This window comes from Canis aureus, chromosome 22 (assembly GCF_053574225.1).
Source record: "Canis aureus isolate CA01 chromosome 22, VMU_Caureus_v.1.0, whole genome shotgun sequence".
NCBI classification, from domain to species: domain Eukaryota; kingdom Metazoa; phylum Chordata; class Mammalia; order Carnivora; family Canidae; genus Canis; species Canis aureus.
Genome location: NC_135632.1, coordinates 34,519,693 through 34,546,903, shown reverse-complemented (window position 1 = coordinate 34,546,903; position 27,211 = coordinate 34,519,693). Strand labels below are relative to the sequence as shown.

The window sequence follows — 27,211 nt, the reverse complement described above, 5'->3', positions numbered from 1 at the left end:
ACAGAAAGGTTTTTTTTTTAATATTGTGAAATTACAATAAGTGAACATCTGTCACCACACAGTTACAATTTTTTTCTTGTCATGGGGACTTTTATTTACTCTCTTAGCAACTTCTAAATATACAATGCAGTATTATTAACTATAGTCACCATGCTGTACGTTACATTCACAGGACTTTCTTATTTTTTAACTGGAAGTTTGTACCCATTGGTCACCTTCAACCATGTTGTTGCCTCTAGCCCCAAATTCAAGGGTTTTGTTTTTGTCTTTAGATTCTACATATAAGATCATACAGTATTTGTCTTTCTCTCTCTGACATATTTCATGTAGCATAATGGTCTCAAGATTCACTCATGTTGTTGCAAATGGAAAAAGTTCCTTCTTTTTTTATGATATTCCTCTGTGTGCTACATTTTTTTTTTTTATCTATTTATCAGTGCTTGTGTGTCTTGGCTCTTGTAAATAATGATGCAATGAATATGGGGGTGCATATATCTTTCCAAGTTAATGTTTTTGTTTTCTTTGGATAAATACCCAGAAATAGAATTTCTGGATCATATGTTAATTCTGTTTGTAATTTTTTTGAGGAAACTCCATATTGTTTTCCATAGTGGCTGCACCAATTTATATTCCTACCAACAGTGCATGAGGAGTCCCCTTTTTCCATTTTCCTGTCAACACTTGTTGTTTCTTGTCTTTTTGATAATAGCCATCCTGACAGGTGTGAAGTAGTATCTTATAGTGGTTTTGATTTGCATTTCCCTCATGATTGATTAGTGATGTTGCATGTCTTTTCATGTGTCTGTTGGACATCTATATATCTTCTTTGGAAAAATGTTTATTCAGAGCCTTTTCCCATTTTTTAATTTATTTTTTTTCTTGCTATTCAGTTGTGAGAGTTCTTTATATGTTTTGGATATTAACCCCTTATTAGATTTATCATTTGTAAATATTTTTTCCTATTCAGTAGGTTGCCTTTTCATTTTGCTCATGGTTTCCTTTGCAGTGCAGAAGCTTTTTAGTGTGATGTAGTTTCACTTATTTTTGCTTTTGTTGCCTTTACTTTTTGTGTCAGCTTCAAAAAAAAAAAAAATATCATTGTCAAGACCCACACCAAAGAGCTTATATTCAAGTCTATAATTCATTTTGAGTTGTTTTTGTGTATGGATAAGATAGGGGTCCAATTTTGTTCATGCATATGACTGTCCTTTATTTATTGAAGAGACTGTCCTTTCCCCATTTTATATTATTGGCTCTTTTGTCATAAATTAATTGACCACGTATGTGTGGGTTTATTTATGGGCTCTCTATTCTGTTCCATTTGTCTTTGTGTCTGTTTTCCTGCCAGTACCATACTGTTTTGATTAGTATGGCTTTTAATATAGTTTGAAACTGGTGACTGGGATGCCTCTCTTTTCTTCTTTCTCAAGATTGCTTTGGCTATTTGAGGACTTTTGTGATTCTATACAAATTTTAAGATTGTTTTATTTCTATAAAAAAGGCTGTTGCAATTTTGATAGGGATAGGGACTTTTATTTTTTACTTTTTATATTTTTTTATTTTTATTTATTTTTTTTAATTTTTATTTATTTATGATAGTCACACACACACACAGAGAGTGAGAGAGAGAGAGAGAGAGAGAGAGAGAGAGAGTCAGAGACATAGGCAGAGGGAGAAGCAGGCTCCATGCACCGGGAGCCCGACGTGGGATTTGATCCCGGGTCTCCAGGATCGCGCCCTGGGCCAAAGGCAGGTGCCAAACCGCTGCGCCACCCAGGGATCCCCTTTTTATTTTTTTTTTTAAGACAGAATGAGAGTGGCAAGGGGTAGAGGGAGAAGAAGAGAATGTTAAGTAGGCTCTGTGCTCAGCGTAGAGTCTGTTGCAGGGCTGGATCTCATGACCCTGAGATCATGATCTGAGCCAAAATCAAGCATGGGACACTCAACCAACTGAGCCACACAGGCTCCCCTGTAGTAGGGACTTTTAAACAATGTTAATTATTCCAGTTCATGAGCATGGAATGTCTATTATTTGTGTCTTCCGTTTCTTTCATTAGTGTCTTAGTTTTCAGTGTTCAGGTCTTTTACTTCCCTGGTTGAATTTATTACTAAGTATTCTTTTTGATTCAGTTGTACATGGGATTGCCAATTCCTCTTTCTGGTAGTTGTTATTGTACAGTAACAACAGAGTTATGTGTATTGGTTTTGTATTCTGCAACTTTATTGGATTTGTTTTAATCATTTTTTTGGTGGAGTCCTTAGGTTTTTCTGTATATACTATATCATCTGCAAACAGTGACAATTTTATTTCTTCCTTTTCAATTTGGATGCCATTTAGGGAAAGTGTATTTTTTATTTTCACGGTGGATGTTTAAACATTCCTTATGATCTTAAGTATCCCTCACCTTCTGTCTTTTTCCTTGTTCCTTGGTTTGGGAGGGCATTTCTTGAAGAGCATAGATGGAAGGCAAAGTGTTGGTTTTGTTTTCATTAATGGTAGATAGATACATGGCCCTCTCTATTGTTACATAGATGAAATATGAGTGAAAGGAACATCAAAGCATGGTGGGTTTGAGGGAGAAAGGAAGGGGAGGAGATAAAACAAAAGGGTAATGTGAAGTCTGAGGGGGTCATTTATAGAAGATAGGAGAAAAGGCTTGTTGCCAAGGTTTTGCTAGTGCCACTCTTGTTGGCTTGGTGATGGTGAAATTTCTGTGCCGATTATGTGAATGAATGGCTCAGTTCCTTTTTAGCACCAACTGGCAAACCATCTCCTTTCCCCTCTTTGGCAGCAATTCATTCTCTCACAGAAAAACAGGAACTGGGTGATTGCCCCAAATTGCTATGTCTCACGTGACAACTCTGTGTATGGAAGAATCTTTTTTTTTTTTCCTTAACAGAATGATCTTGGTACATACTCATTCTGAAATAAAAATTTGTTTTAAAACAAACAAAGAAGAGGAGGTGGGTGGGGGGATAGGGTAACTGAGTGACAGGCATTAAGGAGGGCATGTGATGTGATTAAAACTGGGTGTTATATGTTGGCAAATTGAGTTTAAATAAATTTATTTTAGTGCAGTATTTTTCTTATGATTGAGGAATGTTCTTGATAAAGGTTGAGTCTGAGATAAGTATTAGATCTGTATTCTTTCACTAGGAGTTAGCAACATTGCAAAAGTGTTATAAAATAGATTGATATTTTAGTATAGATTTTATGTATTATTTTGATTTGTTATAATTAAAAAATTCTGAACAATGCCTTGTTTAATTTGGCAACCCTCTTTTGAACTTCAGAAAAAGTCAGTTATGGCATCATATGTATAAACCACAAAGACTAGAATTAAGATGTTTTTAGATTTGCAGAGGATATTTTCATACAGGGGTTTCTTTACATTTTCATTGTCTTTATGAAAATGTTGCTCTGATTTCTTCTATTCTGCTGTTATTAGATGCTGGAATTATTTACTACTATAAATAGCTTGGTATTTCATCCACATAAATTTAGGCAGTGAAATAAATTACAAATAAACTTAAATTGTACATTTTTAATTTTTATCAAACCTTAAAGTTTATTTAGAATGTTTTTTGGTAATTGGTTATTTTTAAGGGCATACTGTGAATTTTTATTTAACGTGGAATAGTCACTGTTGTACAAGATATTTTGCTACTATAAACATAATAAAAGGTTAGATTATTATTATGAATCAAAAGTGTTTAAAATGAGTGTAATTAAAAAACTTAAACATTAAAAAATTAGTGAAACAAGGACTTGAAAAGCAAAAAAAACTAGTAAGACAGCAACAACAACAAAAATTTAAAAATCAAACCTCTATGCCAATGTATACCTGCCTCAATTAAACATGAGGATGAGGAGATGATAATAATTCAAGAATTTTTCAGCTTCTCAAATATTGTTAATCACACAAAAGATTCACTGGGAAAACTGGTGGATTTACAAGTAAACCAAGTGAGTTGTGAATGAAAACCTTAATATACTGACACAAATATGGAAAGTTTAACACCCCTCCCCACCCCAAATAAGCATTATTCTTTTAGCCTGCAAGTATCAGATATATATCAGTCTCCTTTATTATTTGTGGGATTGAGAATACTTTTATAAATGTGTAGATGGGAGTTTGCTGATCTGTTTGTGTTCAAGCTAATTTTATGATCTCTTTTCTCTGAATATTATTAGTAACGGTGTTAAAACTGAAGAACTACTAGGGATGATCTTTCTTTCTTTCTTTCTTTCTTTCTTTCTTTCTTTCTTTCTTTCTTTCTTTCTTTTCTTTCTTTCAGTGGTAGTAAGAGCTGGAGGGAAGATGATCAATAGATTTTTCTCATTTTACTTAGTTCTCAGGCCGAAGGTGTTTATATTCATACCTATTCTAGGGATGAGATATCCCTTTGAGGGGGGCAGAGTAGTTGCTGTCTGTCCCTTCATCAGCAGATTTTGATTTTTCATGGTCTGGACATTATTCAGGGAGCAACTTTCTGCTAATAAAGAGGAGCTAAAAGAGATCATTATTTCAGGTTTCTGTGAGAAAAACTTACAGACTTCTCAGGAGAGAACTTCCTTTTTCTCTTTGCTGCTAGTGAGCCAGTGAGCAGTGCAAACTACCATTTATTGAGAATGGGAAAGTAAAAGACAATGTGTTATTTTCTGTTTTCTGCTCTGCCAAACTCGCCAGTCTTATCTGTTTATTTTGGTTTCAATTACCTTTTTGGCTAGATTCTAGTGAGAAAGTTGGGACTACAGAAGTAGTAAGTAGGTTATTAGCAGTGCCACTAGGAAAAAAAAAAAAAACCAACCCTTTAGTTTTATTCCAGCGTAATGACATTTTCACATACATGGATTAACACGATCTTAAAATATATCCATATATGCTCATTGTAGAAAACTAGAAAATGTGTATCAGAAAAGAAAATGAAAATAACTTCTATTTCTACTTCTCACAGATAATTTAATGATTGATATTCTGTTGAGTATATTTTATATTTTTTCCTACGTGTATAATCTTTTTTTGATGAAAATGGGCTCATTTTTATACTCTTGTAATTTTGTTCACTAAAGAGTATATTTTTAATAAGCTACTAATTTAAAAATACTTGATTACATAACGTTTTTACATAAAAGTTATAGCAATAGAAGTTTATATAGTCAACACAAATAAGTTTTGATAAAAGTAACTAAAAATATTTACTTAATAAATATCCAGGTTTAAAAGTTTATATGTGAGTTTTAGAAATTATTTAATATAAATGAGAGTTGACTTAAAATATTGACAAAATCTCAAAACATCTGTTTTATTATGACATTCTATAAATAATGTGTGTTCCTTAATGCTTTTCATTACTTTAAATAGAATGGTACCTTTTTTACTTAATACCTGTCATATATTTAGGAAAAAATATTTTGACATTAAATATTTTAAGTATTGCCAAACTTATTTTTGACATATATTATTCCTAGAGAAAATTATAAATAGTAATCTGACAAAGCCAAGTACATTTTACTTGTTCTTTGAATTTTGAGACATTATGCTAGCAAGCATGACAACTTTTGAACTTGATAGGGGTCTATCTGTTAGGTTAAAGGGAGGGAGGAAGAAGTGATTGGTAGTGAGGGGATATAGGAAAAGTTGTAAATTCTTGAAAAAGGAGTGATGAAGGACTTTATCCTTATTTTCCATACTTGTGTGCCCTTTTAGTTAAGTATATAACTCATCTGGGTCAAATGTGGAAGCCCCAATTAGGTGGCTGTGAGTCTCTGGTTAAGTCTAATCTTAAAGATATTTTCTTTGTTCTGGGATTTGGAATCGTAGCCTGGGATCAGAAAGCCTTTATTGCATGGTTACTGTAAGTTCCTGACCTTTGTGCCATTGATTGCAAACAGTTCTAAATTAATGGTAAGAAGTTACCTCTCTTTGATTCCATAGCATTTATTGTCTTTAAACACTTTCTAAGAATGTGATCTTAGTCCTTACTAGCTATTCTGAGGACCTATTATATTATACACAGTTATGTTTTTAACTTTGGATTTGTTTCGGTAAGTTAATCAGCTATCTCATGAAAAGCAAGGAACATGATTAGAAATTTGGAGACTGGTATTTTTAAAATGCAATGTATTTTTGGCTAGTTCATCATCTACTTGAGAGAAATAGTCTATGAAGATTTTATAAAACTCTTTTGTTCAGAGCTATTTTTAATTAACTCAGAGCAGTGTTAATAGGTAACCTTATAAATGAAAGAATATATAAGAATATAATTAAAAATACAGAAAATGAGTTATTTATAATACTTTATTTTGCAATTTTATTTTTTATTTTGTAATTTTATTAAGTTTCATTAATTTTATGTAAAATTTATGGCACTGGAAGATTATGATTAATGTTTGAATTTCCATAGTGTTTGTACATTACAGTTCTGGTTTAGACTGCTTAGAGGTTATGTATTTGATTTTTAAATATACGTTGTTTAAATGTAGATTAGGTATACTGACTTTTTTCAAGTATGAACATTAAATATAATGATATGGCTATGTATATGACCTGAATTGAAGTGGTTTGTTGCTTGTTCAAATTCATAAAATCTCTTCCATTGTCTTCTGACTGCTTTATTTCTACTAAAGTTCAAAAACTTGTGAAGATATCTCAATTTTCATTGTGTCTTATATGTGAATTATTTTTTGTGAAAAAGTATGCCACTATAATACCTTTCTTTTAGTGGGATGTCTTATTTGTCAACATCAAGGAATTCCAGAAGGAGAGAGGTGTGTTTTCTGTCATTAAGAAATCTCTAAACCTTGGGAATTTGAGTTTGCAATTCTTATCTACATAGGAATGATTAGAATTAAGATCACTAACCTCTATTTACTTGAAACTGGCACAGAAACTGGAATTAGCGAGTGCCTCAGTAATGGAGCATCTAGCAATGATTTATAAGGAATTATTGGCATGACCTATAAAAGTGTGAAATTTGAGATTTCATAAACCATGCTTAGTATTACCAGCCATATCAGTATATATTTTTATTTTTTAATTTTTAAATATTTTATTTATTTATTCATGAGAGACCCAGAGAGAGAGGCAGAGACATAAGCAGAGGGAGAAGCAGGCTTCATGTAGGGAGCCCGACGTGGGACCTGATCCCGGGTCTCTAGGATCACGCCCTGTGCCTAAGGTGGCGCTAAACCACTGAGCCACCCAGGCTGCCCTGCCATATCAGTATTTTAACTACATTGTTTACTGTTTTGCATAGGTTACTTTTGCCCACTCTCTTGACTAAATCATCAGTAGTTTAATGGCAGGGAACTGAAACGTAGATTTGAGGATTTCTGCAGGTATCCAGGTTTAGTTATTGTGAACCTATAACCTGACCAGAACTCATATTCCTTGGAAAGTTTTGAAGACTATAAAAATTAACTTGGTAACTTACATAATTGGGAAATTTTTATATTTCTGGATTGAACAGATGTAGGCATTTCTAGCTATTCTAGTGATTATGTATACCTACTTTTTGGGCTTAGTCAAAACAATAGTTTTACACTGTACTATAAAAAGAACTGGACTGTCAATAAATGGACCTCTGTTTCTTCAACACTGAAAAATCAGCCTAAGAGGTCATTTTGTCATTAAAAAGAAAACCTGTGGGGGATCCCTGGGTGGCACAGCGGTTTAGCACCTGCCTTTGGCCCAGGGCGCGATCCTGGAGACCCGGGATCGAATCCCACGTCGGGCTCCCGGTGCATGGAGCCTGCTTCTCCCTCTGCCTGTGTCTCTGCCTCTCTCTCTCTCTCTCTCTCTCTCTCTCTGTGACTATCATAAATAAATAAAAAAATTTAAAAAAGAAAAAAAGAAAACCTGTGACATGTGTCCATTTGCATTTTAGTTTAACCTCTGGTAGGTTATTTAAATTTGATTTTTTGGTTAATTTTAGACTCTTTTTGATCAGAACAATGCTGCCAAAAAAGAAGAATCAGAAACTGCAAACAAAAATGATTCTTCAAAGAAGTTGTCTGTGGAGAGAGTATATCAGAAAAAGACACAACTTGAACATATTCTCCTTCGTCCTGATACATACATTGGGTCAGTGGAACCATTGACACAGGTAATTATTTGTTAAATTTTGAGATTAGAAGATACGTATCTATATTTACTTTTTAATAAAATTTTTGTGATTGTATGCTTTAGAAGTACATGATTTCATGGCTTGATGCTCATAAGCAAAGTAGGGTAAGAGATCTAAGAGAGGTAGAAATGCCTTTAGTTTTTGCTAAAGATAAAAAACTAGGAGATAGAAGCTATCAGAGTTAAGTATAGAGGAAGATGGTAGTGTGTGAACTTTTATTTTAAAAGTCCTTAAGTTTATGCTGTGGTTTGCTTCCAATCCTAGAATGTGTACATATACAGTGATGACTATTTGATGCTTACTGTGGACTTGACTTACCTATATTATCTTGTCCAATTCTAACAATTTTGGAAAGTAGGTACTATTATCCCTATTTTATAGATGAGGAAACCGAAGTTTAAATAAATTTAAATAACTTGCTCACATCCCTTAACTGCTAAGAGCTGAGATTCAAAGCTAGGTCTCTGGCTCCAAAGTCATGGCTATGTTCATATTATTTTACTCTGTGAGCCTTATAGAAAAATATAAAGAATGAAGTAAAAGTGTAAAGTAAATATAAAATATTTTTGTATTTTTCTATTTTATTTAAATATAGTTTTAAACAATTATAGTGTATAAGTAAGAATATAGACTCAATACAAAATGATTTCTCAATTTTGAAGTTATTTAAATTGAATATGAATATAGTGAGGTTGAGTGCCACTAAAATGGTATATGTTTTTCTACTTTGGTTTTTTTTTTTTTAATTTATTTTTTATTGGTGTTCAATTTACCAACATACAGAATAACCCCCAGTGCCCGTCACCCATTCACTCCCACCCCCCGCCTTCCTCCCCTTCTACCACCCCTAGTTCGTTTCCCAGAGTTAGCAGTCTTTATGTTCTGTCTCCCTTTCTGATATTTCCCACACATTTCTTCTCCCTTCCCTTATATTCCCTTTCACTATTATTTATATTCCCCAAATGAATGAGAACATATAATCTTTGTCCTTCTCCGATTGACTTACTTCACTCAGCTGTTTTTCTACTTTGAAGATCTAAGTATTTACAGAGGAAATGACAGATGTGGGTTTATAATTTGCAAAACTGATGTTAAATGCTTTTTTACCCCATAAGTCCTTTTGAATTTTTCTTATAATGCAGCTAATGTGGGTATATGATGAAGATGTAGGAATGAATTGCAGAGAGGTTACCTTTGTGCCAGGTTTATACAAGATCTTTGATGAAATTTTGGGTGAGTACTTGCTTAAGATTTAACTCCTCTGTGTCCATTGATACGTATGTGTGTGTGTGTGTGTGTGTGTGTGTGTGTGTGTGTGTGTGTATATATATATCAATGTGTATATAAAGCCAGACTTACAGTATACATTTTAAGGGCATATCTTTGGCTTCTGTGCTGAATATAAATGTTCTTCAGGAAATTTTGTCAGTATAATATTTTCATATCTGTGCACATCATATCTTTGTGTTTATCTGCAAAATATATGTATTGTATTTGATCAGAAGTCCAGTTGGTTTGTAATCTTGGATGTGTAGTTATCTGAAGGTTGCATACATACCAGTCACCTGGGGGGGCATGTTAAAAATAGAGATTACAGCGCTTGATCTTTGTAGATTTGGTGAGTTTGCTGTGAGACATGTAAAATTGTGTTTTTTATCAACAAATCAGAAATTTCTGTTGGGCAGCCACTTATAACAACCATTGTTCTGAATGATCTCTGTTTTTTCCAAATGACATGATAAATGAAATCAAAATGAAGTGTGGATGCTTAATTGATTCCTAGAGAATGCTTGCACTTTGGTAGTATTTTTAGCCAAGCACTTTCTAGAGACTCTGGATTCTGCTACCTCATTAGTGCCACTTGAAATTTCCTAGACACCTGGGTTGTATGTCTTTCTGAGCTTGTTCTGGTCACTCTTTGGGGAAAGGGTAGAGGAGTAAAACTGGTTACTTGTATTTTATACTTTTTACTCTTGCTTCCCAGCTGTCCACTTGATTTTATTTTTATGTTACATAGTGTTTATCAGGAACATATGTTTTCTGTGATTGAAGTTGAATTTGACAGCTAGCTTGTGTTCAAATTTGTGTAGTCATGTGTCTAAGCACAGCAGTGGTTAATGTATGCAAGTATGTTATCAATTATGTGCATAGAATTTAAAATTTTGATTTCTAAAATGCTGAAGATTTTGCCTTTCTAACTTAAAAATAACTGATTTTAGCTCAACTTGTATATAAAACCACTAGTTTTTTGAAGGAAATCAAGAGAAAGTAGTTGTTACCAAAGATAAAATATAATTAAACTCAATTTTTTTTTTCTTTTAGATCTAACCTGGATTAGGGGGTTGCAACCTGCAGATGTTTGTTTTTATTTTTATATATCACAAAATCTACCCTTCCCCTACCCCCATTTTGTAGTAAAGGAAATAGCAGTAATTTAGTGTGATTTAAAATTTAAGAATATTATTTAGAAAATAAAATTTTTATTGGCAGTTAGTAGTAATAATTTCATTAACTATTACCATATGTGAGTGTTTATATTAAGTAGGGATGCACATGCAGTTGTATATTTATTTATATAACTTTATTACTCATCAAAATATTTAATTTGTAGTTAATGCAGCTGACAATAAACAGAGGGATAAGAATATGACCTGTATTAAAGTTTCTATTGATCCGTAAGTATATTTCAAGTTTAATTTTTTATGCTAAGTTGTTTTATTCTGATAGTCCCCAACTTATGAATACTGTATATAATTAGTACTCCTAAAGTTTCCCTGTTGCTTGAGATCTTGTTATTTTTGCCTCTTTTAGCCAGAATATACTATACTTTTATAGTTTTTTTCTGTAATTCATGATCTTTTCCACCAAAGTACTTCCCTATCGGAGCACTTGGAAACCCATTTTTTTCTCTCTTTGATATTGTGGGTATTGTTGCAGGTGATAGAGTGGTCACTAAATCTTTTCTACTTGTCTTTGCTTTGGGAGTCAAGGCTAAGTGCTATTGCTAGTAGTATTCCAGTTATATTGTGGGTTACATTTATTTGTTATGGGCAATATTTGGGCTTTTCCATTATTTATAACATTATTTGTAAATTAGGAACTGCTGGTATTTTAGAATATATACCAGGTGTTCAGCTAATTAGATCTCCCTATGATGATTTGTTTTGGAGAGCTGAAGGCAAGTGAAAATAATACCGTTTTAAGTTAGAAATATTACTGTTCTATTTATTCTGTTTTCAATGGAATGCCTTTTGTAAACTATCACATTTACATTTATAATTTTATTAGTAATTTAGAATGATGTTAAGAATTTTCTTTAACATGAAAATTCAACCAATTCAGGTATAGTCTCACTGTTACTAATCTAATTTTAGATGGTATGGTTAAGTATATATTTATATATGAAAATATAACATATTTGCTTATAACATGAATTAACCATATCTTATATTAAAATATTACCACATAACTACACTGTTGAAATTCTAGATTTTTCTTTTTCTTTTTTCCCCATTTGGATCCTTTCGATAATGAATACATTCTTGAGGATTTATGTGGTAAGGTGCATAAGACACTTATAAATTGTAATATATGCAGAAGCTTAAAATAGTTTTAAGGACATTTTAGCTTCAAGATTCCTTTTCTGTATTTAGGAAATTGTCAGTTAAAAACAGTATCATTTATTATGCTTTAGGAGAGATAGCTGGTTAGTAGTAATGGATGTTGAATGTTAGATATCTTTAAGCTTTTTAAAATTCGTAATGGAAAGATTCTGACTAAAAACTAAGGAAGGAGGGGCTCTCAAATACATTCTTGATGAACATGTTACAGTAACAGTTGGTTCTTTTTATCTTAATAATTTTGGCCATATTAATCCAACAGCATGGACGTAAACAGCTTACATAGAATCCCATCATAACAAAGTGAGCTATTATAAAACAACTCTGTAGACTGAATAGTGGCTCTTGGTGGTGTGCTTTGCCTTTAAATTCATTATAGGTTCTGGACAGAGTAATTCTGTATAACACTTTAGTGAGTTCTTTCTACCTTTTTAATCAACATTTTTGTATGGACATAACAGTGGCGTAGGTTATAACTAAATTTATATGGTTTTTAACGACAATCAGATACTAGTTTTTTTTTTTTATTTATCTCTGTTATTTACTTCTGCTAGAAAGTTCTTTTTTTTCCACTGTGAGACAAAAATTCGTAGCTACTTCCAAGGAAGAAGGTGTGAATTTTACTTTTTTTGTTTATAAATCATTAATGAGAGACTATTGAATCTTTCTCCTGCTTTTAATTGAAATATATATTGTATATTTTAATATATGTTTAAAATATTAAAATATATATTTAAAATTGGCAGTAGACAAGCATTTTGGGAGATGTTGCTAATCCTTATATTTTATTATTTATTTATATTGTATTTCCGAATTTTAACCATAACATTTTGTCTTTTGTGAATTTCCTTTCACAAACTGATTCCTTATTTTTCTTTTACTATGTATAATACTGAACTAATGCTGTTGTTATAAAAATGAATTTTATTTCAGAGCTGTAATTTTAGATTTCTTATTAAGAAGTTAAAATTTAAAAGCAAAATTGAAATGGGAAAACATGCTATTTTGCTGTTTATTTCATTGGCCCAGCTTTTTTTCTGCTGTCCATTTTTTATATCCTCTGAGTTTCATTTTTTCTAACATTTTGTATAGCAAAAGTTTTCTTTGTGCATGAGAGTACATGAACTCTGTGTAAAAGGTTAAATTTTGATAATTAATGGATTAAGTGTGGAGGCTAGACAGCACAACTTGCCTCTTATTCTTTCTTTTTCAGCATAAGGGTAAAATTTAAATAATAGCCATGGTTGTAAAAGGCATAAGAATATTAGCAAGGGGTACCATGCAGAATTTGGACAGGTCTTTTAAAAAATTAGAGAATTTGAAGCAACTTTTTACAAAGGAGCTTAAAACTCATTAAATAATACAATATGATGTTTAGTATTTGCTGGCATCTGTCTGATTAAAAACAAATGTGAAGGGTGCCTGGGTGGCTTAGTTGGTTAAGCATCTGCTTTTGGCTCAGGTCATGATCCCAGGGTCCTGGGGTTAAGTCCCACATCGGGTTGAGTCCCACATCGGGCTCCCTGCTCAGCCAGCGATCTGATCCTCTTGTCCTCCCTCTGGCTTGTACTCTGTGTGTGCATGCCCATTCTCTCTCTCTTGCTTACTCTCTCTCAAATAAATAAAAAGTTTTAAAAACAAAACCCAATGTGGAAAGCACATTAACCAGAGTTCTAATTATCCCTCTAGTTTAAGTATTCTTGCTTACGGTTAAAACTCTTAAATCTGTAGCTTTAAAAAATAGTACACATTCATATTGAAATATGTATACAGATACAGTTTTATTTTTTAAAAAGTGGGATTATATACTTTTTCTATTTTTATCTGACATTGCGGACAGCCTTTCTTATTAACTTATATAGATCTGCTTAAATAAAGAAAAATCTGCTTAAATCTTTTTAACTATTATTTTATTATGTCACTAGATCATAGTTTAACCTCTTAATATATCATAATTTAACCTCTTAACAGTTGATGAATATTAGATATTTAGATTGCTTTCCAAGTTTCTTTTTTTGCTTTAGTTATTTTGAAACTTTATTTGTAGCTTATTCAAAAGTATTCTTTTTCCTAATATTTTTGTGAAGATTATTGATGGAGCAAAGAAAAGAATAGAACTCTGAAGCACTGTTTAGAGCTTACAGAACTAAATACCAGATCTTGGAAGTGATAGAGATTGAAATTTTTCAATAGAGGACTTTGATAGTTCAAATTTCATACTCATAGAGACTTACTGAATGTAGATGTCAAGCCTTATTTTTTAAAAAAACATAAAGCTAATGAGTTTACAAAATTCCCATCTTAATTATAGTACCATATATGATATGCTACAGTGGATGAAAAATTTTTTAAAGGTTTACTCATGAGTATATTGGCTTTTGTATCATTCTGAGATGTTTAAGATGTGTAATTTTCCATTCATTGCCTTTCTTTATTTCCTTCAGGATTCTTCTCTATTAATTTTGAGCCTAAGCTAAAAACTATTTGAAAGTCTAAGAAAGCAGTATCTGGTCCTTGTTTCTAGGGCCCACTGTTTTTACCTCTGGAGATAGGAGGCACAAGTAGAAGTGCAGTAGGCAATTTGAAACTGTTACATTCATCTGTGTATTCTGTAGAGTATGTTTACTCATAAGTGAGATAATCTAATCATCTAGTCTTGGTATATAAGGAGGGTTGGGAAACATTGTTATAGACTGGGTAAAAGGCTTAATGGAGAACTGAAGTCATAAAACTGACTCTCAAAGTTAGGGTAAATTTTGGCTAGACAAAAGAATAAAAAGACCTTAAGGCAAGGGAAAAACCAATAAACAAAGAAATGGAAGAACTGGGAATGAAGATTCAGGACAAGTAATAAACTGACTTGAAGAAAAAGCAGGGTACATGTTGCCAAATAGTGGCAATTAAGTTTGACTGTAATTAAGGATCTGGATAATGGACTGTGAAAGTGCAATAGAGGACTTTTAAGCTTGACCTAACAATATTTCAGGTGATATCATTTTAGACTTGTATATTGGCATTTGGAATGAAGAAAGGATTGAATACTGATAAGAAATGTATCTAAGAAAAAAAAAATTTAAGAAAGAAATGTATTTAAGGACAAACAAGTAAGTCTTGATGACTAAGGACTCTAGAGAATGACCAGGAGATCTGAATTAAAAAATGGGTGCCTGGGTGACTCAGTTAATTGAGTGTCTGCCTTCTGCTCAGGTTGTGATCGCAGGGTCCTGCTTCTCCCTCTGTCTGCTGCTCCCCTTGCTCATGGTCTTTCTCTCTATTAAATAAGTAAAAAAACAAACAAACTTAAAAAAGAATGCTGTCAAGGGATGCCTAGGTGGCTCAGTGGTTGAGCGTCTGCCTTTGGCTCAGGCATGATCCCTTGGAGTCCCAGGGTTGAGTCCCGCACAGGGCTTCCTGCATGGAGCCTGTTTCTCCTGGCTCTCTGCCTGTGTCTCTGCCTCTCTCTCCGTGTCGTTTGTGAATAAGTAAATAAAATCTTTAAAAAAAAAAATGCTATCAAGGACAGCCCCAGTGGCTCAGTGGTTTAGCGCTACCTTCTGCCCAGGGAGTGATCCTGGACACCTGGGATCGAGTTCCCGCTTCGGGCTCCTTACATGGAGCCTGCTTCTTCCTCTGCCTGTGTCTCTGCCTCTCTCTCTCTCTCTCTCTCTCTTTCTCTGTGTGTGTGTCTTCCATGAATAAATAAATAAAATCTTTTAAAAAATGCTATCAAAATTTGAGCCCAGGGCATTTGAAGAGCTGAACCTGTATTGTACAATGAGGGAAAGAAAAGTTGGTTGCTGATTTAGAGAGAGAAGATATGCTAAAAATTATGTTAGTTTCCCTTCCTCTCTCCTTCCCTCCTTTCCTGTTTTAATTAGTTGATTTTTCCCTGAATATATAGTTTTAATTTTGTCTCTTATAACAAACTTTAATTGTAATAACTACTTCTAATAATTCTTCAAAGGTTAAGGTGTATATGTGTGAGTGAAACTGTATATCTAAGAATGATTATAGATCAAATTGTCAAATGGTAGCTTTTTAGGTCAATTCTAAGTGTTGGTTATGAAGCTGTGTTTCTTTGCAAATTTGGCGTTTAAATGGGTAAAGGCATTGTAGTATATACTACTCAAAATGATTGAATAGGCAAGATTTTCCATTAGGACTATTGCCTCTGTAAAGTTACAGTTAGCTATAGGAGCCTCTACTGCATACCATTCAGGGTTTAAATGGATGGCTTTGTGATAGGAAAACTTAAAATAGGTATCTACATATTTAAAAACCATTAAAATTAATTTATGACAGTGATTGCCACAATGTAAACAACCCTATAATATTTAGGGTGAGAATGGAATACATTTCACACTGTTTGTTGTTTTCCATTTGTAGTGTAGTAATGGTTAGGTAGGAAATGAAAATGGGAATGGCAGCTGACTCTACAAAGCTTGTGGTTTACAGGTGGTATACTGGTAGAAGGAAGCAGAGGTTCCTGGCTCATGTATATGAAGAGAAAACAGAATCTGGAGCTGATTTTGTAAAAGCTTCACTGCTTTCCTAGTTTTTGGGAGGTTGAGAAGAGTTTCTTTTCCTGAGAAATTTTTCAGTTACCTGTAGTGCTTAGTGGTCCTATTTTGAGTTATGATTCAGGTAGAAGTATGTATTCTCAGCAAGTATTTTCTTGAAGAATGAGTGCTGGCCAATTAGGAATGTTTGGAGTTTTGCTTATAATTATTCATGTTTATTCTGGATTACTTTACTTTTTATGGAAATTAATAGACTGTTAAGTCATTTTAAGCTCTAAACTCTGCTTGTTTATTTACAGTGAATCTAACATTATAAGCATTTGGAATAATGGGAAAGGCATTCCAGTAGTAGAACACAAAGTAGAGAAAGTTTATGTTCCTGCATTAATTTTTGGACAGCTTTTAACATCCAGTAACTATGATGATGATGAGAAAAAAGTAACAGGTAATGTCTAAATGGCTGATCAGATTTTTTTATTGAATTTTTTATGCTTCTAACATAAAATTTAACTATTCCTATACAAGATATTACAAAGGAAACCTGTGTAGCTTTATTGTGAGAAAATTCTTTTCAGAATAGTATCTATTAAAAAAACTATCATGTGTAAGTAATATCTTGATTATAGTCTGACATAGACATTTTAAAAGCTTAATTGATAGTACATGGGATTATGCTACAATTCCTAGAACTCTAACTTGGCTGATAGTTGGAGTTTTGAATTAGAGTACTGATGAAAGTGAGATATAGGATTCCTATACATGTGAATTTCTTATTACATAAGCACCATGTCTTATGGTATCAAATTACTTCTAAACTGTTTTTTTTTTTACAAGGGTCAAGAATGCAAATCTAGGTTTTAGAAATAGAATCGAAGTACTGTGATCAAAATCAAATGTTTTCCCACTTATTCCATTGCTTAAGGGGGCCAGTGGTTTTTATTTATTTTTCAAAACCAAGGCTTAAAAAAACAAAACAAAACAAAACAAAAACAAATACAAAAACAAAAACAAAAAATGAAACCAAGGCTTTAGGAAGATATGTAGATTAAAATTTTGTAATCGAGAAGTAACTGATAGAAAGCTCAGATTTCATACTCACATAGATTTACTTGATTATAGGAGTCAACAAGCTTAATTGTTTTTGAATTTTAAATTGTGATGAAGTTAATGAATCTACAAAATGCATGTTAATTTTATTACTATATGTGCTATGTCTTAATTGTATTTTTCTTTAAATAAAAAAAATCTAAATATACTCTGAAATATTCAATTGGTGATTGTTAAGATAATGCAGTAAGTGGAACTATTTGCAACAGACCTGCCACATGGTGGGTAAGTTAACAAAATTCCTAAAATCCTTTTCATTAAACCTTTCACATTTTATTGTTCTTACAGGTGGTCGTAATGGTTATGGTGCAAAACTTTGTAATATTTTCAGTACGAAGTTTACAGTAGAAACTGCTTGCAAAGAATACAAACATAGTTTTAAGCAGGTATGAAAGAATTGTGTCTAATTTTGTGTGTGTGTTTTGTTCCTTTGTGACGATAATAGAACCTTAGGTAAATGGCAGTGATGCCTACATCCCACCCCCCACCCCACTTTTTTTTAAAAAGCATTGACCATGTCAGCAGAGTATAAAGACTTCAGAATGCCTAGGAGATTTTACATAAACCTGTCTTTCTCCTGTTCTTTCAAAACAAAGAGCTTTATTTAATAGGCTTGAACCTTATAGACTCATTGAAATGTATCCAGTTAGCATATTTGAAAAAGTCCTCATTGATTCATCAAATTCATATTTTAAAATTGTTTTATTTTACTTTGGTGGTAGGCCTTTGAAAATAGTTTGAAATTTTACATAAGCTAACGTAATTTGGTCAGGAAAGCATCATACTTATTTTTTTCTATAAAATTCTAAATGGTTATGTTGAAGAATTTAAAAGTTATTTTACTAATAGTGTATAAAGTTGTGCAGTTCATTTTGCTTATTTTCAAATGAGGTTATTATAATATAGTAGTGTTCCCCCCACCCTCCTTATCTGTGGTTTCACTTTTCATGATTTTAGTTAACCGCGGTGAACCGCGGTTCAGAAGCAAATGATCCTCCTTCTGACATATTGTTGGAAGGTCAGTAGTAGCCTAATGCTCTTTCACAGTGCATACATCATTCACTTCACTTTATCTTGTCATGTTGGCATTTAATCATCTTACATCATCCAAGAAGGTTGAGTACAGTACAGTAAGATATTTTGAGAGAGAGAAAGACCACAATAACATAACTTTTATTACAGTATAATTGTTCTATTTTATTAATTGTTAATCTCTTACTGTGCCTAATTTATAAATTAAGATTTATCATTGGTGTGTACAGGAAAAAAAAGTATGTATAGGGTTTCGTACTATCCATGGTTTCTGGTCTTGGAACATAGATAAGGAGGGACTACTATATTGTTAAATTTTTTTCATCTTTAATATCAGTTTTAAGGATTTGTTTGGTTTGTTGGGAAGCTGGAAAATGGATATAGTTGTGGTAAGTGAATGTATTTCATGAACTGAGTATGTATTATAAAATATAGAAGCGTTATAGAAATATTTGAGTATCTTTTCTTTTAAAGACATGGATGAATAACATGATGAAGACTTCTGAAGCCAAAATTAAACATTTTGATGGTGAAGATTACACATGCATAACATTCCAACCAGATCTGTCTAAATTTAAGATGGAAAAGCTTGACAAGGATATTGTGGCCCTCATGACCAGAAGAGCTTATGATTTGGCTGGTTCATGCAAGGGGGTCAAGGTCATGTTTAATGGAAAGAAATTGCCTGTAAGTGTCTTCTAAAATAGTAAATGCTTTGTTATTTTGTGGGCAGCTTATAGTAAAATCTAACTGCTTTAAGTAGTCAGTTATCTTTTAGAACAATTAAAAATACAACACAGGATTCTATTTTACTTCATTTATTCCATTTTCAGTACTCCTAATTTCTTGGTATAGATCTGAGTTTCTGATCCTAATCATATTCCTTCTGCCCGGAAATTTTAATTTTTTATAGGTAGGTCTGGCAAATTCCCTCAGTCTGCTTGAGAGAGTATTTTCCTTCACTTTCAAAAGATACAGAATTTCACTAGATAAAGAAATTATGGTTTTACAGTATATTTCTTTTAATGTCATCCAATTGTCTTCTTGTTTGTATGGTTTCTGATGAGAAGACTGCTATAGTTCATTTCCTTCTTCCTCTTTTGGTAAGGTGTTTATTTTTCTCTCTCACTGCTTTGAAGATTTTGTCTTTTTCTTTTGTTTTTTTGAATATGATATACTTAGGTGTTTATATGGGGGTTTTTTGTTTTTTGATGTATTTTTTTTTCATTCTATTTTCTGAGCTTCTTGGATCTGTTTGTTGTCTGTCACTAATTTTGGAAAAATTTTGGCCATTATTTCTCAAATACTTCTTTGCTGTTCCTTTCTTCTGGTATTCCAGTTATGTATATCTTATGTAGTTTGCTATTGTCCTAAGTTCCTGGATGTTTTGCTCTGCTTTATTCATTATTTTCTATTTGTGTTTCAGTTTGTTAATTTCTGTTGCCCTATTTTTAAATTCACTAATTTTTTTCCTTTATATGTCGGGTCTGTTGATGAGAGTCTGCCAGGGGCATTCTTCATATCTTTAACTGTGTCTTTGATTCCTAGCATTTCCATGTGATTCTTTCTTATAGGCTCCATGTCTCTGATGAAGTTGTATGTTGTCTGTCTTTTCCAGTAGAGCATTTAACATAGTAATCATAGTTATTTTATTTTATTTTATTTTATTTTATTTTATTTTATTTTATTTTATTTTATTTTATTTTATTTATTTTATTTATTTTTTAAAGTATTTGATTCATTTATTCATGAGAAACACAGGAAGAGGCAAAGACACAGGCAGAGGGAAAAGCAGGCTCCATGCAGGGAACCCGATGCGGGACTCGATCCCAGAACTCCAGGATCATGCCCCGAGTCAAAGGCAGACACTCAACTGCTAAGCCACCCAGGGATCCCAATCATAGTTATTTTAAATGTCTTATGTGATAGTTAAAAATATGTGACATATCTGAGTTTGGTTCTTTTTTTTTTTTAAGATTTATTTATTTACGAGAGACACAGAGAGGCAGAGACACAGGCATAGGGAGAAGCAGGCTCCATGCAGAGAGCCTGATGTGGGACTCGATCCCAGGACTCCAGGATTATGTGCTCTGGGCCGAAGGCAGGCGCTAAACCACTAAGCCACCCAGGGATCCCCTCTGAGTTTGGTTCTTATGATTGCTTTGTCTTTTCTGTTTTTTCTTGCCTTTTGGCACGCCTTGTAAGTTTTTGTTGACAATCAGCCATGTTGGATAGTAGATATGGAGTAAATAGGCTTAGTAGTATCAGGATTTATGTTTAATCTGTACAGAAAATGGCTGTGTTTGCAGTTTATTGTTGTACTTAACTAGCGTTGAAGTTTGTTGTTGCTCTGGGCACCGGGAACTTCAAATTCTTCCTTGTTTTTGTCTTTTGTTTTTGGGCCTTGCCTTGGAATTGCCCCTTCAAGAAGGGTCTGTCTCTGCAGCCCTTCCTGCTGAAACCCACAGTTACTATTGAAGGCCTATTAACATGGTGGTAGGTTGTAGGATATTTATGTCTGATTGAGTCTCAAGACTTTGGACTATATACTGTCCCTGTGTCTTGGGTTTGGCCTTCACAAGTGTTTCTGCCTCTCTTTTAGAGGTAGAGATTTTTCCTCTGCCCTTTATTTTCCCCTAGCTGTAGCATGTATCCACCAGTATTCTCATTTAGTATTCTTCAGGCTCCCTGCTGTGTAAAATAAACTTTTTTTTTTTGTTAATGAAATGGGTGTGGGATGAGGTAGTAGGGCTAAGATGTAATTATTTTATTCCAGCTATAGTGATATTTTACCAATACACTTTAGCAGTATCCCCCCCCCTCCAGAAAACTAAGCATTTATTTATTTAGGTGGATGGGTTGGGTAAGAGAGATGGGTCTGGGTGGAATTCTCAGTGGCTGCTATTATTCTCCCCGCCCCTTCAACCAGCAGCACCATGGTGGGGAGCTTCTTCTAGGTTTTCCCTGACCTTGCCTGTGAGAACCTGCTGGAATTTCTGGAGAAAAAGCCTGTAAATGTAGCAATTTATATGATGACAATCCTCAGGTGCTTCACACACCGTCTACATTTGTCCTCTAAGCATCTTGTCAGAATTTCTAGTTTAATGTTCCTTTTGGCTTGTATAACATTAGGCAGCTTCTGCCTCACTTAAGCAAACTGGTTAGTATTCTGTGTCTCCCTACAGACACCTGTTTCTCTTCATATTCAGGATGACCAGCTGTCCTGTGAATTCAATTTTTTGAGCGTTCTTAAAAAATCAGTTTGCTGTCTGACCAGCTGTTTCCTTGTAAAGGCAGAAGCTTCTTATCTTTCATCCTTTTTTAAAGCCTTGTACATATCTGAACTCAAACTGGAAGTCTTTGTCATTTTGAAACTTAAACTTTAAAGAGTTTATAATTTACCTGTCCAGTTGTTCCTTCATAACCTCTCTTTATCAGGTACATATAAAAATGAATCAGGGATCAAGGAATAGAATGGGGGAAGTCTTGAAATTTTGGATCTGAGAAGAGCTGTTGTACATGAGGGGAAGTGTGTAAGAGTACCTGATGGCATTCACCTGGTTGAGTTGCTAATATTAGATTACTCATGGGTTTTGGTTTTCAAATTAATAGGTGAATGGATTTCGTAGTTATGTAGATCTTTATGTGAAAGACAAGTTGGATGAAACTGGAGTGGCCCTGAAAGTTATTCATGAACTTGCAAATGAAAGATGGGATGTTTGTCTCACATTGAGTGAAAAGGGATTCCAGCAAATCAGCTTTGTAAATAGTATTGCAACAACAAAAGTAAGTGTACTACTTCTTTGTTACCATGTCAGTGATAAAACAATATTTCATTAAAAACAAAATAAGAAACACTAACAATAACAAAAAGCCCCAAATCTTCTTTTGTGAAATCAAAATTGGCTTATGAAGATGAAAGCTTATTTTCTATGAAAATAACTTAAAATTTAAACATCCATTGAGCATTGAGTTTATATTAGTGTTTATAGTTGAATACATTTATATTTTATAAATTTAGAATCTAATATTTTATTGAATTTAGAATTTAACACATTCCTTATTCTGTGTTCTGAGTTTAGAGTGTAAAAAAGACTAAAAGGAGAGGAGTCTGTTTTGGGTCAGGTTGTGGAACTTGTTATATGCCATTCCAAGGAGTTTGAACCACTCTTCTGTGGGCTTTTTGGATTTCAAAAGCAAATAAAATTTTTCTCGTCTAAAAGCATTTGTCCACTGATCATAATAAAGTCTTAGGCAATACAAGCATATATCTTAGGATAATCTAAAGCAGTGGTTTGATAATTTGTCACTCTTATTCAAATTTTAACTAATTTTTTCAAGACTCAATTGTTTTCTATAATCTAGCATCACTTTCTCAAGTCAAAAAATTTTGCATCAATTATAATTGCATCTTACTATATGTAATAGAATACAGTGGCATAAAGATGTAAAAGTTTTGTTTTGTTTTGTTTTTCTTCTAACTGGGAACTGGGACAGTCCTAGTTTGGTATTGTGACTCTACAGTATTATCAGGGACCAGGCTCTTCCTGGCTTTCTTTTCTGCCATCCTTAGCATGTGGCTTTCATTCTCATGTTTTTACAGTGCCTGCTGGCTTCTGTATGTTTTAATTCCAGGTTCTAGGAAGAGAGGAAGGGGTAAATGTGTATACCAACTAAATCACTCCCTTTTGATCAGGGATATAGTAGTTTTCCTGGAAATCCCATCCAGTGTTCCTTACTAACATCTCTGGCTAGCACTGGGTCAAGTGGCTACCTCTAGCTGTAATGGTGTCTGGATTGGTTAATGTTTTCAAATGGGCATGTTGCCAGGTAAAAACCATAAAGGTTTTTCAATAAAAGGAGGAATGGACATTGGATGACCAACTGGTAATGGCTGCCCCATTCCCTAAGTTTAAATCTTGTGTCTGCCAGTATTCATTCTCACTTCTTTGTGTTTTTATTCTATTGTTTTTACTTTGTGTAGAGTTTTATGCAGTCGGCTAATTGGTCCTAGAGCCAAAAAGACCCTATTTTTAAACCCAACTCTGCAATTTTGAGATTCATATTATGCCTCTGTGTAATTGGGTTAATACTATTGACTCCACAAAGTTATGAAGATTAAATGCTCATTAAAAAAAAAAAAAAGACAACTATGTAAAGTATTTTGCTATCCTAACTATAGAAGATTTTATATTCTATTTTTTTGTTCCTCTTTAGGGTGGACGGCATGTGGATTATGTAGTAGATCAAGTTGTTGGTAAACTGATTGAAGTAGTTAAGAAAAAGAACAAAGCTGGTGTATCAGTAAAACCATTTCAAGTAAGTGGTCCTTTATATATTCTGTTGAATTATTTAATGATATCAGTTCTGATGTTGATCTTTTTTGGTTATGTTTTTGACAGGTGAAAAACCACATATGGGTTTTTATTAATTGCCTTATTGAAAATCCAACTTTTGATTCTCAGACTAAGGAAAACATGACTCTGCAACCCAAAAGTTTTGGGTCTAAATGCCAACTATCAGAAAAATTTTTTAAAGCAGTAAGTAAAATTTTTTATTATTTTTCAAGGTGTTTTTATTGAGAGTGGATTAAGTAGTTTTCTTTTTTCTATTTGTGATTAGTTTCTCTTATATTGACTATGGGCATAGGCATTTATACTGTAAACTAATAGACTTAATTCTGAGAACTACTAAATATAGACTTTGGTAAAACAATGGATTGTTTTGCCAAGAATAAAGTGTTTTTAGCTTTTTCTTGGCCATTATACAGCCCAATTTTCCTCTAACAAATTTACAGATCCTTAAAGGACTCCAGATTTCACTTTTTTTACTCCTTTCAACTTTATTGATTTTTACTTTTGCATATTTTTTTTTGAAATTTTGGTAATCTGTGTATAATGTAAAATTTATCATGTTCTACATATTTTAAAATTACATTTTACTTTGCACATATTTCTTTGGACTGTTTTAACCTTTTTGAAATGAGGTGAGAATACAAATAATAATCTTAGATTTATAACTGAGCCATGCAGTTAATAATTTCTCATAATCTATTGTATATAAGCAGGATTTACTTCACTTCCCTTGTTCGGCAGTACCATTACTGTACACCAATATTAAATAAGCATATGTAAAGTGCCTTTAAATATATTTGCACTGACAATGTAAAGATGAATAAATCATAGCTCCTCCTCTGTGGAAATTTATAGTTTGGTGGAGGAGTGTTGTATAATTGTCAGAAATAACTTGTCACATTCTGGTATTGTAAATTCAAAGATACATTCTCAAAAACAAAAACAAAAGTTTTTTTTCAGGTTCTAACGTAAAGCCTATAGAAATAGTATTTTTGCATCTAATAATGAATTCTGAATACAAAGGACCCTACATTAATGGTTTTGTAAGTTTCTGCCCTCATCGGATTCATTATGAAGTGATTTGATTTTAGATTTTGTACTTTTCCGTTTTGAATGGATTAAGTTTAGATTTGGCAATATAGTCCACCTCTTTTTATATCTCAAACATTCCAGTAAACGATTTCTCATACCTAAAATCAAACTACCCAGGATAATGGAAAATAAATGGCTCCAACTCAGAGATTCTTCACTCTTCTTTTGGGTTAACATCTTGTCCCCACTGCATGCTGACACACAATATATAAGTTGAAGTTCTTATTATCAAATTTAAGATTTGTATTTTTGAGGAATATAAGAAATGCCAATGTCTAGAATCTCCCAGCTAGTAAATTCATGAATGGATCAGCTTTTACCTTGTTAATTTTAACAAAATAAATTTGTAACAGAAGCTATGTGTACTTTTCATGGAGTTTATTATAATAGAGTTTTTATTGTATCTGGAAAGTTGCTCTTTATTCATATGTTTGCATTTCTGTACAATAGGTTATTGTATATAGCTGCCTGAGTTAGCTTAACTGTAGTTAGGGTAAAATTTACTAGAGTGTATCATTATTATTATCATCACCATTAGCCTTTGGCCATATAACTGCACAGATTCCAAGTATTACATTAATTTTAGCTAAGTGTATGAGCTTACAGCTTGTTTGTATATCATTATTGTTTGATTTTTAGGCTTCTAACTGTGGTATTGTAGAAAGTATTCTGAATTGGGTGAAATTTAAGGCTCAGACTCAGCTGAACAAGAAGTGTTCATCAGTAAAGTATAGTAAAATCAAAGGTATTCCCAAACTGGATGATGCTAATGATGCTGGTAAGATTCAGATTTTTTTTTTTTCAAGATTTTGATTTAAGTTTTTATTTATCAAGTTACAGAAAATACTCATTTTCCACATAGAGTTTATAATTTTATGTTCAGAGAATAATTTTTCTTCATTAAATTTGTCACATGCATCACATATTATAAATTTTTAAGGGATAGGAATTCAATAAAATATACCTAACATTGAAACTATGCTGAGCATAATGTTAATCTTATATAGTCTTTCACTATTATCCTGTGATTACTAATTTTTCTGGCTTTGTATTTCTCATTGGTAAAGTTGAGGAATTTGGAATATATGTCATTTTTAATATCTCTCAGGTGGCAAACATTCCCTGGAGTGTACACTGATACTAACAGAGGGAGACTCTGCCAAATCGCTGGCTGTGTCTGGATTAGGTGTGATTGGGCGAGACAGATACGGAGTCTTTCCACTTAGGGGAAAGATTCTTAATGTACGGGAAGCTTCTCATAAACAGGTATGTAACTTTCTCTCTCATATATATCTCCCACTTTATTAAAATTGTTGAATTTTAAAAGTAAATTCTGACTTATTTTTTATGTATTTCAACCCTTTTTAAAAAAATTCTACTTTTAAGTACTTTCTCCACCTAATATGGGGTTTGAACTTTCAACCCTGAGATCAACAGTCACATACTCTACTGACTAAGCCAACCAGGTACCCCTCAACACTTGTAACATACTTTGAATTTCTCTTTTTGTACAGATCATGGAAAATGCAGAAATAAACAATATTATCAAAATAGTTGGTCTACAATACAAGAAAAGTTATGATGATGCAGAATCTTTGAAAACTTTACGCTATGGGAAGATTATGATTATGACTGATCAGGTTGGTTTAAAGGTTGCCACGTATTTAAAAGTTATCTTTTTCAGAGTGCCCTTTTGATATTTGTTTCATGCAACTTGCTTCAAAAAAGTAAAAGGGAAAATAATTGTACATCAAAGGGAGGAGTAGAAAACATTCAGTGGCACTGTTTGTTTGAAGCTCATTTTATATTATCTTAATTACGGCACAGCCATCTTTTTGGCTATTTTAAAAATGTTTTTAAATGTAATAAATATGAGAAGAGTAGAACATATTATAGTATTATGGGGTTGAAGCCTACCTATAAGTTGAAAGGAAATTATGAAATTTATAAGCAAGAAAGATTAATTGATAGGATAATGGTCAATGTTTGTATATGATGGCATAATTTGGGATGTGCAAAAACTAGGACTTAAATAGTAAAATGATAGTAATTAGGAAAGAGCTAGAAAACCGAAAAGGAAGAATTTCATATGCATTCACCTGCATGTCTCTTGTACTTAATTAAAAGCATTTGTAGAGAAAATCTTCCCCTGAAAAAGCTGCTGTGTAGTTTTAAGCAGAAATTTAGCAGTTTTTATATCAAGATAAGACTTGTGAATACCTGTATTCTGTGTATTACTCCTTCCCTTGCTAAGTGAAGTGGCATTATAACCATGTTTTATGTATTTCCATTCTTAAATCATTCTTTTAGTGAAATCTATATAAAACATATAATGATAGTGTATTTTGAAATGAGA

General features: G+C 32.8%; 1 protein-coding gene across 4 annotated transcripts in view; it reads left to right on the top strand.

Moving 5' to 3' along the window:
- Positions 1 to 27,211, top strand: part of TOP2B (DNA topoisomerase II beta) — a 58,999-nt gene that overhangs the window by 5,329 nt on the left and 26,459 nt on the right. Inside the window, exons 1-13 of one of the 4 annotated variants that reach the window (XM_077865431.1) lie at positions 6,716 to 6,772; positions 7,954 to 8,109; positions 9,273 to 9,363; positions 10,742 to 10,805; positions 16,570 to 16,715; positions 17,666 to 17,763; positions 18,884 to 19,096; positions 22,022 to 22,195; positions 23,627 to 23,728; positions 23,812 to 23,949; positions 25,495 to 25,633; positions 25,964 to 26,121; positions 26,370 to 26,495. In XM_077865431.1, coding sequence (XP_077721557.1) covers positions 6,731 to 6,772; positions 7,954 to 8,109; positions 9,273 to 9,363; positions 10,742 to 10,805; positions 16,570 to 16,715; positions 17,666 to 17,763; positions 18,884 to 19,096; positions 22,022 to 22,195; positions 23,627 to 23,728; positions 23,812 to 23,949; positions 25,495 to 25,633; positions 25,964 to 26,121; positions 26,370 to 26,495 — 1,647 coding nt within the window. In that variant the 5' untranslated portion in view covers positions 6,716 to 6,730. Of the gene's footprint in view, positions 1 to 6,715; positions 6,773 to 7,938; positions 8,110 to 9,272; positions 9,364 to 10,741; positions 10,806 to 16,569; positions 16,716 to 17,665; positions 17,764 to 18,883; positions 19,097 to 22,021; positions 22,196 to 23,626; positions 23,729 to 23,811; positions 23,950 to 25,494; positions 25,634 to 25,963; positions 26,122 to 26,369; positions 26,496 to 27,211 lie in introns of those variants that run through there. The other 3 variants (XM_077865430.1, XM_077865429.1, XM_077865427.1) reach the window with 3 other exon arrangements.